Consider the following 18,537-nt stretch of genomic DNA (forward strand, 5'->3'; position numbering starts at 1 on the left):
ATCACTACAAGTCATGCTTGAATTATCCCTAATAGGAGCAAATTGAAATTGAAACTGATCCACTGAATATTTGCTAACAAGAGAAATGTTCTGCGAAAGGCGCTTCTTCTTCTCGATATGGATGATGGCCTCCTCTTCAACCAACTTAACCTCATCTGCCTCCGTTGACTCATCCGTTGATTCATCCGTTGAGACAACTGTAGATATCTGATTACGCATCTCGGGTAAATAGCTAGAAAGGGGAACTGCTGCTTCCCTTGAAGTCACTTCATGGGGAGTTCCCGTCTGGGCTTCCTTATGTGGAAGCGAGTGAACACGAACTATCATTGTAGTAAAAGATTTACTATGGTGAACATGAACTTCATTACCTTGTAGATGGTTATTGTAGGAGCTGGCATCAATTTTAAGGTGGGAATGACCTCCACCTTTCTTGTTGAATTTGTGAAAATGATCCCTTTGATTCGGAGTAGCGGAATCAACAACATTCATGTCTGAGGATGAAACTTTACTACTAGCACCACTACTACTATCAAAATGCATATGATCAACGGAGGATGAAACATTCTCATTAGGACACAACTGAGATGATGTATGCTTGATGTCCTCATCCATTTTTGTTACCAAACAGACTTCTTTAGTTTTGAGGGAAGAAACACACTTTTTCCCCGGGCGAACCGTATCTTCAACCAAAGGGTCGATAACAACTCTCTTACCATTTTGATTAATCTCGAGGGCCTGCGTAACTTCATTCAATTCTCGAATAATATCTTTATTATGAGGTTCTATCGCCTGTGCCTCCTTCAAACTAACACATGCCTCTGAAATCCTATTCAAATTCCTAAGAGCCACAGCCTTGCGAAAGAGGGCCTTAGAATTATTAGGGAAGAAGGTTAAAACCATAGAACAGATAATTAGAGCACCGTCAAATGCTCGAAGCTTAATGGAACAGGCCGCTAAATTCAAACACAAAGAGATAGCTAAGGATACGGTTGAGTTTAAATCAAAATAATTCGTATCCTTAAGATTCACACACAACTGACGGCATGCCTTATCATAACAATCTCCCACAAAATCAAATTGATGTTGTCGAAAAAGACTATTACCAAAGACTTTAAGAGCATGAATTTTAGAAAGGGGGGAACCATCCAATTGGATAAAAAGTTTCTGAAATTCTGCATCCTCACCCACCAACACGTCACTCCCAAAAACAAAACCAAAGTATTGGAGAAAGTCGGTACCGGAAACAGACGACATAACTGGAAACGAAAATTGAGATTGATAAAAGAGTAAGCTCAACAATATCTGAATTAGATCTATAAAGGAGAAAGCACTTAGCTGAGGCCAGGAAAACAGATGGTTGTCAGAGATGGAGAAAATTGACAGCTACCACCACAACGAAAATATTTAATCGGCAACCAAAAGACACCGCCTTGGAGTTGAAAGAACGACACACAACCAAGCCTATAGAGCAGAAAGGAAAAGGAGTCTCCCGCCGGCGATCTGAGGTGAGTCGGTGAAGGTCGCCGGCGAGGCAGAAGTTTTTGGGTTTGGCGGTGGGATTAATTGGGTTTTTCTAGAGAGGTTTGGCGGTGGGATTATTAAATTGTTCCGTTAATCAAATTTAAAGATAAACAAATGACAGATTTAGGTAGTTTTCAATTAACCACTTATTTGAAAAGGAGTCAAGGTGTCCCCAAATTCAAACAAAGATACGTCGTACGCTCGTACCCAAAATGACTCGTAACAAGTAACAACTCGTGGCCTCGTGGGACAAATATATGGACAATATATGTGTGAGAATAACACCGTAAATTAACTTATAGAACTTCTCCAACAAATAGTTGGGAACCTTGATTATACAAGTCAATCAAGCCTACAAACATTATGAAGCCCAAAAGTTGTACAAATTAAACCACAACGAGACCCAGCCCTAATATAAATCAAGCAATCGAAAAAAATATTTTTCACATGTATAAACAATAATTCAATTTCACAGGTGCAGAAAAAATTTGGGCAAATTTGCAAATAAACGTTCTTATACCCAGGTACTTTTGATACCCAACCATCTTAACGTTGTCCGACAACCACCGTGTCTTGTGCCATTTCTCCGTCATCCTCCAGTATAAAAATCTTCTTTCTCTGCAATGACGGTGAAAAACAAACTTAAGAATTACTCGGACAGAGAAATTTATCTCAGTATACACAAGCTTAATCAGTATGCAAACCTGAAGTTTCTGCCTCGGATTCCAGCTTTTTAACAAGTTTCTGTACATAAACAGCTAACTCAAATCTCCGTTTCTCCTTGGCTTTCAGGCATTCAAAGTACGTCCAACCTTCAGTTGTTTTAAACTTATGTTTGATATGAACACCAATCTTGGCTTTGTCTCCCATTTCTAGAATCTCCACGCTCTGAATATTCGGAGTGAATTTCTCTTTCTCGTCATCAAGATAACTATCAAACAAAAACAATAGTTAATACAAGACTAAATTACTCGGTTAATTGTCGGTCAAGGAGCACAATTAGGGAGATAATAACAAAAGGCTTACGCTTCAATTTTGCGTTTCAGAGGTTCTGTTATTTTCTCGTCTGGAGAAGTTATGAATTCGATGTAATCATTCCAATCAAAACTGGTCTTGTGGTTGATAATATTTTTTAGAGCTAAAACCGAGTTTGGATATATTATTTGCTGCTGCTCACCAACAGTGCGAACGTTTGCAAAAATGGTGCTCCAAATACCAATTCTCTTCACTTCAAGCTACACAATCACAATGACATCATATTATGTACCCACAATCCCACATTACAAAAATCATTGTCACAACAACAGTATTACCGCAATGCTCCAAGCTTCCACAAACAGCGGGTTGTGGCCTGTGGAGGCGGGTATATGCGACCTTATCCTTTGTTAACAACAAGGAGAGGCAAGTATAGTATAGATGACCCAAATGAAAGTTGCATAATTTCAATTGATTGTTCTTTCATACTAATAAAGTGAATAAACAGAAGTAGGGGGTGAGCAAATTTAGGCCCGGGCCGGAAAAATGGACCAGACCGAACCATTTGGTCTGGACCAAACCCGGACCAAATTATTTTGGTCCGGTCCTCGGTCCTCATTTTTCAAGGTTTGGTCTTCGGTCCGGTCCGGTCCAAGACCGGTTAATTTAGGTCCGGACCTCATAACAAGAAAATTGAAACTCATGTGAGAAGATGTTATCCTGTTGACCATTAGGTAGCATGTATGATGTATCTCACTTTCAATAAAGCGAAAAGTAAGATAAACATAACTAACCAGTTTATCGTCAATAAGACATAAGTCGCCGACATCGAATGGGTGAACAACGTAGACGAAGATAAGGCCTTGAAACAAATTCTTAGCGGTATCTCCGAATATAAATGTGACCGCCAACAATGGTGACGCTATGAGGACGAGAACATTTGTCTTCGCCAACCCACTGAGAAGTAGCCACATTACGCAGGTCACAGCAATTATAACCGCACTTATGACTTGGTTCAAACATTTCACCACCTCCTTTTCACTTATAAGCGTATTTGTAAGAAACATGCATCTGCTGTGGGCTCTTTCCTGATCATCATATACAGTTCCAATTGTCAACTATATTTCATACTCGGGAAATACATCAATCCCACTCGTGATTCAACGAGATTTTTTCCATTCCAGATCATGAATGAATAATGTATAAAATCCTTAAAAAAAGGAAAAAGAGGTTGAACTGAAGTACCATAAATGTTTTAACTTTCTCAAAAGTTATATCTTCTGCGTTACGTACTTCAGGTAGCAGTTTAAGAAACAAATCCCAATCCTCATCAAAATAAGAATCACCTTCAACTTGCACGACTTCCTTCAAAACTTCTAAGCATTTCCTGTTCGAAACAAATTAAAAAAAGAGATATCACAAATAATGTCATGAAAGAAAAACAGAATTATCATCTTCTACGCAATTGTTAGACAAAGGAAAGCTTCTTACGCATTACTCTCTGCTGAATCATCGCTTTGAAAATGCTGGAGATCACCAACAGTATTCTCATTCGCCAATGCATTTTGAGCCGTCAAAAATCGTTGAGCTGCCTTCTGTATATCATATATGGATGCCTTTTTACCAGTATACTTGATAAATTCGGCCCTGACAATTTTCCTATCCAACTGCTGGTAGGTGTAATCCTCATCACTATTGTCCGGAAGGTTCCAGACAACCATCTTTTTAGGCGGTGCTTTTAAGCACGACGACAACCCACAACCAGAGTCTTTTAACTCTGTGGCAGCATACCTGGCCGCCTGCCTATAGTGCTCGTTACTGAGCATAACAAGGAAGTATAGCTGTTTCCCTATATCCCTAATCTTAGGATGTAATCTGTCATACACAGTATGAGCCTCCCAATACAACAGTAAGCAAGATTTTAACAACCAAAGAAGAGAGCAGACTAAAAGACTAACAAATGTCCAAGTACCAAAGGCCAATATTCTTTGGTTCTTGGATGTTGTGTCTAGACGGTTGTCGAAATAAACCACCCATGTAGTTAAGAGCATCACCATGCTTAGAATGAAGATTATGCTCCTCTTGATACCAGAGGCAATATACACTATATTTTTTTTGTTGAAGGCCCCCTTAGTCATGTCCTCACAGCAAATTGATGAAAATTTAGATTTAATATTCTCACCAACGTCTAAAGGATCTCCATAAATTTTCGGTAGCGACCGCACAAATAAATGAGTTAATAATGTAATGATGTTGTAACCTATGAGCACTAAGAGTGATACCTTAATCCATTTCTGAGTGTAAACTCCAAATATTTTGCTCTGCTTAAAAATGGGGACGCTACTCATGATCACAACGTTCGCCCACAAAGCCAGCAGACAGCCAGCGATCTCAGAAACTGATTCCATGGCAATGAAGCCCTCTTCATCTTCATCGCCCAAACTTATATTTGCAAGTATAAAGAATACGAAGGCCCAAATGACTTGGCCAATAACATAGATTCCAATTAATATACAGATTAAATTAATCCACTTTGTTATTGGCAACCCTATGATCAATACAGATTTTAATCCTGGAACATACTTCGCAATAGGATAAAATATTCCTACTTCGACCAAAAGCAACATCACAACCACAAATATCCAGTAGCGCAAAAGAATCATAACAATGAAACGTTTTTCATAGCTTTCAGCTCTGACAATGATTTGAAACAATCGTACAAGTACAAAACCGATTAATAACAGGGGAAGGATGCCAACAGTAAGAACTGAAATAAAAGCATATGCTAGTGGTGATAAACATACACACAGAAAACAGCAAAATAGAATGTAAGGGATCGTTCTTTGTTTAATTTCAACGGATGGAGGGTCAGTTGGTTTTTCACTAACTGACTTTGGGCTTTCGACTTTGACACTGACAGAATCTGTTTGTGAATTTTGTCGAGACGTGATAAAAGGTTGTTTAGTGGAAGTGGAGTCAGTCTCTAGTGGACTTTCCACAGGCTCTATGCTACTCATATTTGCGGAAGCCTAGAACTCAATTGCTATGGATGATGATGAAAATGAACATGTATCGTATGTTTGAGCAAACGAAGAAAAAAAAAACTTAACACAAGAGGGAAAAAAGAGGAATTTTAGTTGCAGTTTCCAAACATTTGCTGCATTATATACAATTGAAACAATTAAACATGATTAAATAACCTCAAATTGTAATATTTTATAGGTACTAGAAAACATAACATGGAGAAGATGAGCAACTAATTGAGGTTGTTGCGACGAAGTTCATCTTAAGGTCATGTCATAATGTCATAGCGTATAGTCGTCACCCTTAAACCAGCTAGATTGTATTGTTGCATACTTAAAAAAGACTGGAGTAGAGCAATAAAAAAAAGACCGACTTGATCTCAGATAGTATACAAACTCGCTATAGGCAGAAGCCTTCTAGACACTAGGGTAATGACGGTTTTTGGAGTAAATAAAGACTGACTAAATATTAATCAATTATGCAAACCTAACAGGTTTATTTTAGACAGGTTAACTTGTAAAAGTCAACTACCTCGTTCACCATCATACACACTTAGATTAATCCAAATATTTAATTATCGATTAATAATCCTAATCCCTGTAATGTACAGTTGGACTGATAATGATTGGCAATGTCAACACAAAACCAATGACCAAGACCTCCTTAAATGCAATATAAATTTTTTAAATTTAACTCATTAGCTGATTGATTAATTATAATGATGCAAGTTCAAGATAATTAAGTGAATTATGAGGGATTGAAGAGCTGTTTCTGACAGTTTGTTTTCATGTGACATAGCTGTCACAGGAATTTATATCCGAGTAAGGTACGAAATGAACAAATAACGGTTGACTTCAGAGAAAACCCAACAAAATAATGCAGCTGTTGTACCGGGGTAACATGTAGAACACCTTAACCATAGTCAATAATCTAAAATATGCTATGAGAGTCGAGAAATACTACAATTTCTCACTTAAAACCGTTGTATGGAGCATTACGATTATTCTGAAACTAATCCAGCTTCTTGGGAATCAAAAGAGGAATCTATGTCCGATTCACAATAACAAACCATACAATGGTCACTCTGTCAGTCAGACCCGTTAAGAAAACTACAAATTTCTGAAAATCTGTGGGAAAATAACAGGTATCACATACACAAACAGCAATTAGTTGGCCGAAATGCTGGAATAATGGAAGATGGACTTACAATTGCATGATTGGCGAAAACATAATGTCACATCTGTTCAAACCGGTTGATCACATTTTATCACCATCGTACATAGTACATCCTCTTCTTTCCGTCATCACCAAACGCCTTCAAACGAGTATGGATCATCTCCATTTACTTTTCTCACTATTTCCTTCCATTTCCTCTAATAGAGCAATAGTTAAATATCATCCATTCTAAACCTCATCACTCAGCTGACCGACCATTAGATCGTCTCGGAACAGAATCTGGACCACTAAGAGGAAATGGAAATAAATGGAAAGAGGAATAAATGAAGAGGATCCCAATTGCCTTCAAACCAGCGTCTTCCATCCTCTGTTAACACTTCTATCTTCATCCTTGCCCAAGTACTCAAGTGGACCTATGAAAATATGATCATCCACTACAAGATTCAATATCATATAAACACCAAGACTCTTCTTCTCCAACCCAAATTTGACAATTCGCAAACGTGAACCTGTCTGACTGTCATAATGCAACACTGATAACTTTGTTTTGTACTCGCAAAGACCGAGTCTCTCTGTCACATTATTACTATCGATTCAGGCAGCTTTATCTTTGAAAAGTTTCTTCGATCAAATCAAACAAAAGAACCCATTTTACAAGGGAATAAACTGATCCAGTCTCCCAAGTGAGCCAATGAATAAAACTGACCCGATCTAAATGACCCTTTGATAAGATGGAGAATTGAGACCCCAAACGCCCAAACTAACCCAAATATACGACCTGAAATCTGAATTGACCCATTCAACACCTCATCTGAGTTTTGTTGAACACGAAATTAACCCAATCCGAAATAACCTTAACCGTCCAATTTGAAATCAATCATACTTTTGCTTAGTCCCATCATAAAGACCTTTCCTTGTACTGAAATTACAAATGCAAGAGTATGAGGCTCTCAAGATTCAAACTTAGTTGAGGCCTAATCTATAGTTCAATATCCTAACAAATATTTCGTTGTACAAATAGACTAATTAAATACTCCTATACTCCCTCCACCCCGATCACTTGTTTACTTATTCAGGTTTTAGTGTCTCATTCATTTGTTTATCATTCTATATCGGAAACAATTTTGAATAATTTGATCATCCAAATATATTATTGTCCAAATTCATCCAATAACATTACCTCCCCTCCCCTCCCCTCTTTCTGATCTTTGTGCCAGAAACATAGGTAAACAAATGACCGGAATAGAGTGAGTACGAGTAAGAGATAGTGCGATAAGGTCAACTCAACAGACCAACCTTAATGCTCGAATATCATACTTTCGACATACTCCCTTCTTCTCAATCATTTGTTTACCTGTAATTAAAATATTAAAATACCCAGAATAAAAAAATAAACAAATGATTAAGACAAGGGATCCCAGTTAATGTATTATACAACCGGTTGTATATACAACTTATTCAGTGTTGTGGAGCTTTGTTACAAAGTTGTCGAGGTCTATTAAGAAAATTATCGAATTATGATACAAAGTTGTTGAGCTTAACAAATACAATTATTAAGCTCAATAACTTCGTAAAATAGCTCAATAACTTGTAAAATAACTCAACAACTTTGTGTGAGAGCTCGATAACTTTGACGCGGTTGTACATACAATTGTAGGATAATATTTGTGAAGGGATCCCTCCTTCCCAATCATTTATTTACCTGTGATTAAAATATTGATTAAAATATTAAAATACCCTCAAAAAGAATAAAAAGATAAACAAATGACTAAGACGGAGGATCCCTTCTTCCCAATCATTTATTTACCTGTGATTAAAATATTAAAATACCCTCAAAAAGAATAAAAAATATAAACAAATAATTAAGAGTGCGGGAGTATCAAATCACTAATAATAATGTTAAATTCAGTAATTAAGAATAATCTACGATAAAATATCAACAATTACATACATAAATAACAATAGTAAGAATCAACTGGAGAAATTAAAAGGAGCGCTTACTGTTTAATCAAGTTATCGCATGATAATTAACCACTTAATTAAGATAATCCATATCATTAGCACTCATCTTACAGCCATCAATCCATCATCGTGATCTTCAAAAAGTAAACAATTTCTTCAAGCGAAATTTTTAGCTCCATGCCAAACAAAATTATGGTGGTGATTTTTTTTTTTTTTTTTTTTTTTTACGGTCAGGTGCGGCTTCACCCGCGTGAAGGTTAAATCTGGGAAGCGAAAAAGTTTTCTGCTCTTGTAGTCCAACCGACCCGACTCTTGACCCTTGGACTTTGCTCTCTCTTTTATAAACCCGGCAAATGAGTTAATCGGGCCGGGTCAAGGTCAGACCATTATGAGTTTAGGTGTGGAGTGTGGACAATGGACATTATCGAATTAGTTTGGGTTAGTTCGGATCATTTCAGGTTTCGGGTTTCTTGGTTTGATCATTTTCGGGTCAAGCGGGTTGAGTTATTTTCGGAACAATGATTAAGAGAGAAAATATTATCTTTTAGATTATTACCTATTTATACTTTAATTTTGATTTTTGATCCTTTATTTTAATGTAAATAATATTAAGCGTGTTTCAAATTAGTCATTTTAAGATTTTTTTTCAATTAGAGTTATGTTTTCTCGAGTTATTTGGGTAGAGTTGATTGGTTATGGGTCAACAAATTGCGGGCCATGTTCAGATCAATTCGGATCACGTTTGGGTGCTGCAATTCGGGTCAAGTTTGAGTCTCGAAACTAGTTAATCGGGTCATGTTGATTTTTGCAAGGTTTACGTTCTTAACACTTGTCATCTTCAGATCGACATGGGTTCGGACAAATTTTTTGCTAGATTGTACAGACCTAATTTTTATTTGATGTATTCTATTGAACCGTTTTAAGTTTAATATATTTTCTGTTTATGAGTCATCTTAAGTGAGAATTTGTGTATTCTCAAAGGTTCGATACAATAGGGTACTCCCAAGGATTATTTGGTAAAAAAATGCAGAGTTCATCAAAGTGGTACGCACTTATAGAGAAGCAAATCGTGCAAGTGATTTGCTCGCCAATTACGGAATCAGTTCTACCGCCATTCCGATTATTTTGGACTATCCTCTTTTCGATCTTCGGCCTATTCTTAGAGAAGACATTTTCAGGGTAGCTAGTTAATCTCGGAGCTTGCCCTGTCATAGTGTCATGTACCCAAAAAAACGGATTATTTGATTTTATCAAATAAAATGGAAAATGAATTAACGTCACCCGATGACACCCAATTTCGGTGTCACCCTCTCAGGCTCTCACATACATTAAGTGGAGACTACTTTAATAAAGGATGCATGTGAGAAGGTGACACTCAATCTCGGCGCCAATTGTATTAGCTGATCATGAAAAGTAAAAATCGCCACCCAAAAAAGGAAAAAAAGGGTGAAAATTTTTGGTAATGGCGCTAAAATTTCCGCAGAAAAAATTGTTCAATTTTCAAAGGAGCATGAAGATGACGATTTTAAAATCAGTTCTAATGATGTTTAATACATTAATTATGCGGTTAATGATCATGTGATCGCTTGATTAAACGGTAATCCCCTTCTAATTTCTGCTCTTGAATTTTACGGTTGTCATTTATGTATGCATGTCGTTCTTGTTATCTACTGATTTTTCATCATCCTCTAGTATAAAAGTCTTCAATCTCGGCTGATTCTGCAAGTGATAAACAAACTTAAGAATTACTCCTACAGAGTAAAATTTCTCATTATAAACAAGATTGATAAAAATGCAAACCGGGTGCTCCTGTCCCAGTCCCAAATTCTAGTTGTTTCACGAGATTTTGTACATAAATAGCGAGCTCAAATCTCCGTTTCTCCTTCTCTTTCAGACATTCAAAGTGCGTCCAGCCTTGAGTTGTTTTCAACTTATGTTTGATATGAATAGCAATCTTTGCTTTGTCTCCCATTTCTAGAATTTCCACGCTATGACAGTTTGAAGTGAATTTTTCATTCTCCTCCCTCAGGTAACTGAAAACAAAAAAAAAACAAAAAAAGGTTAATAAAAGACCGATCACTTAATTAATTCTAGCTTAAGAAGCAAGACGAGTAATGACAACAATTAAAACGCTCACTTTTCCAGTTTATGTTTAAGAGGCACAGTAATTTTCTTGTCCGGAGAACATAGGATTTCGATGCAATCTCTCCAATTGAAACTAGTCTTGTAGTTGATAAGATTTTTGAGGGATAACACCGAGTTTGGATATATTATTTGCTCCTGCTCACAGATTGCGCGAATGTTTGAAAAAATGGTGCTCCATACACCAATTCTCTTAACTTCCAGCTACACAAATAACAATGTTAGTTTGTGTCGACAATAACCCAGTATTACGTAGATGTTCCAAGCTTGGGCCTGGTGTATGCAACCTTATCCTCTATTAACAAGGAGACACAATAATAGACGACCCAAACAAAATTTGAATCAAGTGAACTGTTTATTCCATCAGGATAAAAAGAAGCGTAACAACTATAATGAGTCATTTTGTGTTATCTTATAATCCAAAACCAAAAGTCCGTTCATCGACGAAGTTTTACTCTACTTGTGATAGAAACATTGGTTAACTATGAGGTGCGAGAGCGAGGATCCTCTCCATTACCTCAAAAGTAATGGATAGTCCATTACTCCTAATACACCATTATAAAATTACTATACTCTCTTCACCTCATCAAAACACTTGAACGTTGGATCGTTTCGGAACAAAATCTGGACCGTTGTAAGGTATTGGAAGGTAATGGAGAGAAGAGAGTAATGGAGAGAATTCGGACCGCCTAATCTAAGTTAAATTAGTTAGTAATACAATCCTACGTATTGAGGAATTGCAATCCTACATTAATAAACAACAAGTAGTAGGAATAGAAATAATGTCTTAATAGATGAAAACTAAGAGGGATAGGAACAGATTTCTAATCATGAAATATTTCCATTTTCCAAAAATCATAAGGTACCCAAATAATGCAAGACTCTCCACATAAAAATGATGTTTGACACATTAACAAAGAAGTTGAAACTCATAATATAATGGGCACATTCATCTTAAAATTAAAACGGATCAAATAGCACTTCATTTGGATAGATGGAACGAGTTTTTTTTTTTTTGCTAGTCTTTAAGTATTCTGTTTTTATCTCATCTATAGTCTATATTATTCGACACATTTTAAGTTTAAGACGAATATGTCCGTCATTGACAATTAGGTTATACTCCGTACGTATTATCATTTTCAGTAACGCAAAAAGTAACAGAAACATAACATACCAGTTCTTGGTCAATGAGACATAGGTCGCCAACATTAAAGGGGTGAACAAAGTAGACGAAGATAAGCCCTTGAAACAAATTCTTAGCCGTGTCTGCGAATATAAATGTGAGCGCCAACAATGGTGATGCTATGAGGACGAGAACATTTGTCTTAGCCAACCCAGTGAGAAGTAGCCACATACCGCAGGTCACAGCAATTATAATCCCACTTAAGACTTGGTTCAAACATTTCACTGCCTCATTTTCGCTAATAAGCACATCTGTAAGATACACGCATCTGCTGCGGGCTCTTTCCTGATCATCATATAAAATTCCAATTGTCAACTATATTTCATATTTCCTCTGTGCCGACCATTTGTTCCTTTGTTTTTAGCACAAAGACCAAGGAGAAAGGAGGAGACAATTTGTAATTATAATTATTGATAATAACTGGATTTACGAGGCACCCAAATATGGCATAGGTAAAGTACTCAGGAAATACATCATCGCCACTCGTAAAATGCAAAGAGAGATTTTCCACCCTAATGGCTCTGTCCAGCTTAAAACCAAATCAAACACGATAGTGCAAATAATAATAAAAAAAAAAAACATAAAAAGAGATCAAATATGTGATGGGTTCTAAATAGGTATGTTTGAGAACTATTCCATTCCAGATCATGAATAAAAATATGTATAGAATGTTTAGAGAAAACGAAAAAAAGGGTAGAACATAAGTACCATAAATGTTTTAACTTTCTGAAAAGTTATATCTTCTGTGGTATGCACATCAGGAAGCAGTTTAAGAAGCATTTCCCAATCCTCATCGAAATAAGGATCACCTTCAACTAGCACGACTTCTTTCAATATTTCTATGCACTTCCTGACCAAACAAATCAAAAAAAGAGATATCACAAATGATATGATGAAAGGAAAATTTCTTAATGATTAGCATCTTCTACGTAATAGGAAGACAAAGGAAAGTTTCTTACGCATTACTCTCTCCTGAATCATCGCCTTGAAAATGCTGGAGATCATCAACAATACTCTCATTCGACAATGCATTTTGAGCAATCATAAGTTGTTTAACTGCCTTATGTATATCATATATGGATGCCTTTCTACCAATATCATTTATAAATCCCGCCCTGACAATTTTCCTATCCAACACCTGGTAGGTGTAATCCTCATCACTATTGTCTGGAAGGTTCCACACAAACTTCTTTTCAGGCGGTGCCTCCGCTTTAAAGCACAACAACCCACAAACAGAATAATTGGACTCTGTCACATAATCTCTGGTGCCGTGCCTATAGTGCTCATAACTGAGCATAACAAGGAAGTATAACTGTTTTCCTATATCCCTAATCTTAGGAAGTAATCTGTCATACACAGTATGAACCTCCCAATACAACAGTAAGCAGGATTTGAAGAACCAAAGAAAAGAGCAGATTAAAAGACTAACAAAAGTCTTAGTCCCAATGTTCAATATTCTTTGGTTTTGGGGTGTTGTGTCTAGACGGTTGCTGAAATACACCATCCATGTAACTAGGAGCATCATCATGCTTAAAATGAAGATGACGCTCCTCATGATACCAGAGGCAATATACACTATATTTTTTTTGTTGAAGACACCCTTATTCATTTCATAAGAGCAAAGTGATAAAATAATACTATATTTTATACTATCGCCAACATTTCCATAAACTTTTGGTAACGACCGCACAAATAAACGAGCTAACAATGTAATGATGTTATAACCTATGAGCAGAAAGATTGATATCTTAACCCATTTCTGAGTGTAAATTCCAAATATTTTGCTCTGCTTAAAAATGGGGACGCTACTCATGATCACAGCACTCGCCCACAAAGCCAGCAAACAGCCAGCGATCTCAGAAACTGATTCTATGACAATGAAGCCCTCTTCATCTTCAGCGTCCGAATTTCGATTCACAATTATAAAGTATATGACGGCCCAAAATAGTTGACCAATAAGGTAGATTCCAATTAATATACAGATTATCTTAATCCACTTAGTTATTGGCAACCCTATGATTAACACAAATTTTACTCCTGGAACATACTTTGCAATAGGATAAAATATTCCTATTTCGACCAAAAGCAACATTACAACCACAAATATCCAGTAACGCAAATGAATCATAAGTATGAAGCGTTTTTCATAGCTTTCAGCTCTGACAATGATTTGAAACAATCGCACAAGTACAAAACCGATTAGTAACAGCGGAAGGATGCCAACAGTAAGAACTGTAGCAAAACCATATGCTAGTGGTGATAAACATACAGACACAAAACAACAAAATAGAATGTAAAGAGGCTTAGGTATCACTCTTTGTTTAATTTCAACGGATGGAGGTTCAGTTGGTTGTTCACTACCTGACTTTGGGCTTTCGACTTTGACACTGACAGAATCTATTTGTGAATTTTGTCGAGACGTGATAAAAGGTTGTTTAGTGGAAATGGAGTCAGTCTCCAGTGGACTTTCCACAGGCTCTATGCTACTCATATTTGCGGAAGCCTAGAACTCAATTGCAATGGATGATGATGAAAGTGAACATGTATGTTTGAGCAAAATAAGAAAAAATAAACTTAATAAAAGAGGAAAAAGGAGGAAATTTAGCTGCAGTTTCCAAACATTTACTGCAATATATACAATTGAAACAATTAAATAACTCCAAATTGTAATATTTTATAGGTGCAGAAAACATAACATGGAGAAGATGAACAACTAATGAGACAAAGTACATCTTATGGTCACTGTCATAATGTCATAGCATATAGTCAACACCCTTAAACCAGCTATATTGTATTATTCCGTATTTAAAAACGACTCGAGTAGTATAGTTAAAAAAAACAAGTTGATCTTAGATGCAACTTTGCTATAGGAAGAAGCCTTGTAGACACTTTTTTTGGAGTAAACAAAGACTGACTTAATATTATTCAATTATGCAAAACTAATACTCCGTAGTTTTATTCTAGAGAGGGTTACATCTAAAAGTCAACTAGCTCCGTCGCCATCCTACGCACTTAGATTAATCAAATATATGAGGAGTAATTAAATACTCTGTACATAATCCATGTTATGTACAGTTACGAGTGATTATGATTGGCAATGTCGATACACGACCAAGCCCCTCATATGATGCATGTTTAAAATAATGAAATGAACTAACGCCGGGATTAAATAGCTGGTTCTTACAGCTCATTTTCAGTTGAAAAATGCCAAGGGAATTACAAGTGAACAAGGAATAAGAGTTGACTTCAGAGAAAACCCAACAAAACAATGCAGTTGCGATACAGGAATTAGTGAGCAGAAATGCCGGAAAAATAATGGAAGATGGACTTACAGTAATACAGGAATTTAGTGTTGAAACCTGTAGAGGGAATTACATGTGAATAAGGTAAGACATGAACAAATAGCAGTTGATTTCAGAGAAAGTCCAATTATTAATGCAACTGTTATACAGTAATACAGGAATTAGTGAGTAGAAATGTTGGAAAATGGAAGATGGACTTATAATTGTATGCTGGAAAAAATTCACACATACATCCTTGTCTTCCTGTCGTCAGCAGGCGCCTTCAAGCCACCGTCAGCCTCTTATACAGCTTCAAACTAGTAAAGTATTTGCTTCGTCAAAATTTAGAGCTCGACCTAGAAACTGACCCGATCTAAATGATCTGTTGATAAGGTGGAGAGCTGAGACTCAATATTAGCCCAAAGTGCCTAGGTATGACACAAAATCTAAACTGACACGTTCAACACCTCATCCAAGCTTTGTTGGTCATAAATTAACCCCACAGATGCTTGTTTCAGACGGTCTCAAGTTAAGACGTACTCACAACCGATTTAAATAATGTTAAAATGAAAAAGGGATAGTGAGAGGTCTCAACTTAAGACCGTCTTGAGCAAGACCTAGTGAATTCCCCAATCCGAAATAACCTAAACCGTTGAATTTTAAATCATGCGAAGTACTTGCTTAATCCAATCATAATTCTTGAATAGTGCATGATGCACAAATTCTCTCATGCCTTGTACTCAGACTCCACATGTGAGAGTAGGAGGCTCTCGAGATTCGAACAATCTCGAACCTAGTCAAGCGACCTAATTAATGGTTTAATATCCTAACAAATATTTTGTTTTTACAAAAAGGCTTAATGAATAATCGGTATATCTTTTACACAGAAAAATGTACCGCTAATAAGAGCAAGTGCAATGGAAGAACTTTTTATAAAGTTCTTTCCATTGCCATGTCATTTTGACAATCTGTGGAAAATTAACAGGAATCACATACACAAACAGCAATTAGTTGGCCGAAATGCTGGAATAATGGAAGATGGACTTACAATTGCATGATTGGCGAAAACATAATGTCACATCTGTTCAAACCGGTTGATCACGTTTTATCACCATCGTACATAGTACATCCTCTTCTTTCCGTCATCAGCAAACGCCTTCAAACGAGTATGGATCATCTCCATTTACTTTTCTCATCATTTCCTTCCATTTCCTCTAATAGAACAATAGTAAAATATCATCCATTCTCAACCTCATCACTTAGCTGACCGACAGTTACACCGCCTCAAAACAGAATCCAGACCACTAAGAGGAAATGGAAATAAATGGAAAGAGGAATAAATGGAGAGGATCCCAATTGCCTTCAAACCAGCGTCATCCATCCTCTGTTAACACTTCTATCTTCATCCTTGCCCAAGTACTCAAGTGAACCTATAAAAATATGATCATCCACTACAACATTCAATATCATACACCAGGACACTTCTTCTACAACCCAAATTTGACAATTCGCAAACGTGAACCTGTCTGACTATCATAATGTAACACTGATAACTTAGTTTCGTACTCGCAAAGACCGAGTTTCTCTGTCACATTTTTACTATCGATTCAGGCAGCTTTATCTTTGAAAAGTTTCTTCGATGAAATCAAACAAAAGAACATAAACTGATCTAGTCTCCCAAGTGAGCCAATCAATAAAACTGACTCGATCTAAATGACCCTTTGATAAGGTGGAGAATTGAGACCCCAAACGCCCAAACTAACCCAAATATACGGCCTGAAATCTGAATTGACCCATTCAACACCTCATCTAAGTTTTGTTGGACACAATCACACAAACTTAACTCAATTTCGTCATAACCTGCACCGTCCAATTTAAATCATACTTGCTTAAATCCATCCTAAGACCTTTCTCTGTATTGAAACTACACATGCAAGAGTAGGAGGCTCTCAAGATTCGAACTTAGTCAAGGCCTAATTTATAGTTCAATATCCTAATAAATATTTTGTTATACAAATAGACGAATTAAATTTACTCCCTCCGCCCCGGTCACTTATTTACCTTTCCCTTTTTAGTATTTCGTTCATTTGTTTATCATTCTATATCGGAATAATTTTGACGGGTAATATGATCATCAAAATATATAATTGTCCACTTTTATCCAATAACATTACCTCCCCTCCGCTGTTCATGATCTTTGTGCCCAATATATTGCCTAACTGGACTAACCCTAATGGTCGAATATTATACTTTCAATATACTCCCTCCGTCTCAATCATTTGTTTACGTTTGATTAAAATACCCCTTACAAAGAACAATAAAGATAAACAAATGATCGGGAGGGAATATTAAATTACTACTCGTAATTAGTTTTCAATTCAATTTTAGTTTGCTTAATGCTATGAAATGCACACATTATTAAGAATAATCTACGATAAAATAACAAGAATTACATGAATAAATAACAATTATAAGAATCAAAATCAGAATAAATAACAATTATAAGAATCAAAAGCAGAAATTAAACGGAACTTACAGCTTAATTAAGTTACCGCATGATCATTAACCACTTAATTAACGTATTTAAGATCATTAGCGCTGATCTTACTGCCATTATCAATCATCATCGTCTTCTGAAAATTAAACAATTTCTTCAGCGAAATTTTTAGCTCCAAACTAAAAGAAATAAAGGTACGGTTTTACGACTTTCACCCAAGCAAGTGCGGGAAGGTTGTATCTCACAAATAGGTTAATTGGGTTGGGTTTGAGACGGGTCAATTCAGATTGGTTTAGTTTGGGTGTGTCATCTTATTGGTTTAATTCGGGTCAGACTAGACTAGATTATTTTGAATTTTGAATATATTGATTTTGTCATTTTAAGGTCGATTGTTTACTTTTGAGTCAATGATTAAGTGAGAAAAAAGTACATTATTTACATTATTATTTAAAGAAATGATACTGGGTTGTATTTAAGCATTTAATACCCTTATATATTTGACATTAATTTAAAAAATAGAGAATAAATTACATATAAATCAATGCAATTAATGCATATATTAACTATTTATTTCTTCTTTTAGTTGCTTAAATAACTGGGTTGTATTTATCATAACCATATTCTTTATTAGCTATTTATAATTTAGTTTTATTAATGATTCATTATTTTAACGTAAATAATACTAAGTGTAATTTCAAATTAATTAATTTAAATCTTTTTCTTTGGGTTAATTAAAGTTTTGTTTTATCGAGTTATTTTAGAGTTGAGTTGTGTCA

At 36.0% G+C, this 18,537-nt stretch overlaps 2 protein-coding genes across 3 annotated transcripts; both read right to left on the minus strand.

Annotated features, from left to right (window-relative positions):
• Window positions 1-1,820: 1,820 nt before the first annotated feature.
• On the minus strand, window positions 1,821-14,500 carry LOC141619406 (mechanosensitive ion channel protein 9-like). Of its 2 annotated transcripts, XM_074436423.1 has the most exons (7): window positions 8,698-8,837; window positions 3,988-7,109; window positions 3,742-3,883; window positions 3,291-3,584; window positions 2,548-2,756; window positions 2,226-2,452; window positions 1,821-2,139 (listed from the first exon to the last, which is right to left on the minus strand). In XM_074436423.1, the coding sequence occupies exons 2-7, from the start codon at window positions 5,511-5,513 to the stop codon at window positions 2,111-2,113; spliced, it is 2,427 nt and encodes an 808-aa protein (XP_074292524.1). In that variant the 5' UTR covers window positions 5,514-7,109; window positions 8,698-8,837; the 3' UTR covers window positions 1,821-2,110. The 2 variants fall into 2 exon arrangements, with proteins under 2 accessions (XP_074292524.1, XP_074292523.1); XM_074436422.1 differs by lacking the exons at window positions 3,988-7,109; window positions 8,698-8,837 and adding an exon at window positions 12,943-14,500 and having other exon boundaries at window positions 1,952-2,139.
• Window positions 10,340-12,827, minus strand: LOC141621916 (mechanosensitive ion channel protein 10-like). The gene is made up of 6 exons (XM_074438048.1): window positions 12,692-12,827; window positions 12,157-12,268; window positions 11,975-12,066; window positions 10,796-11,004; window positions 10,459-10,691; window positions 10,340-10,377 (listed from the first exon to the last, which is right to left on the minus strand). Exons 1-6 carry the CDS (start codon window positions 12,761-12,763, stop codon window positions 10,340-10,342), a joined length of 756 nt encoding a protein of 251 aa, XP_074294149.1. The 5' UTR covers window positions 12,764-12,827.
• Window positions 14,501-18,537: the final 4,037 nt, after the last annotated feature.

Source organism: Silene latifolia, chromosome X (genome assembly GCF_048544455.1).
Source record: "Silene latifolia isolate original U9 population chromosome X, ASM4854445v1, whole genome shotgun sequence".
In the NCBI taxonomy this organism is placed as follows: domain Eukaryota; kingdom Viridiplantae; phylum Streptophyta; class Magnoliopsida; order Caryophyllales; family Caryophyllaceae; genus Silene; species Silene latifolia.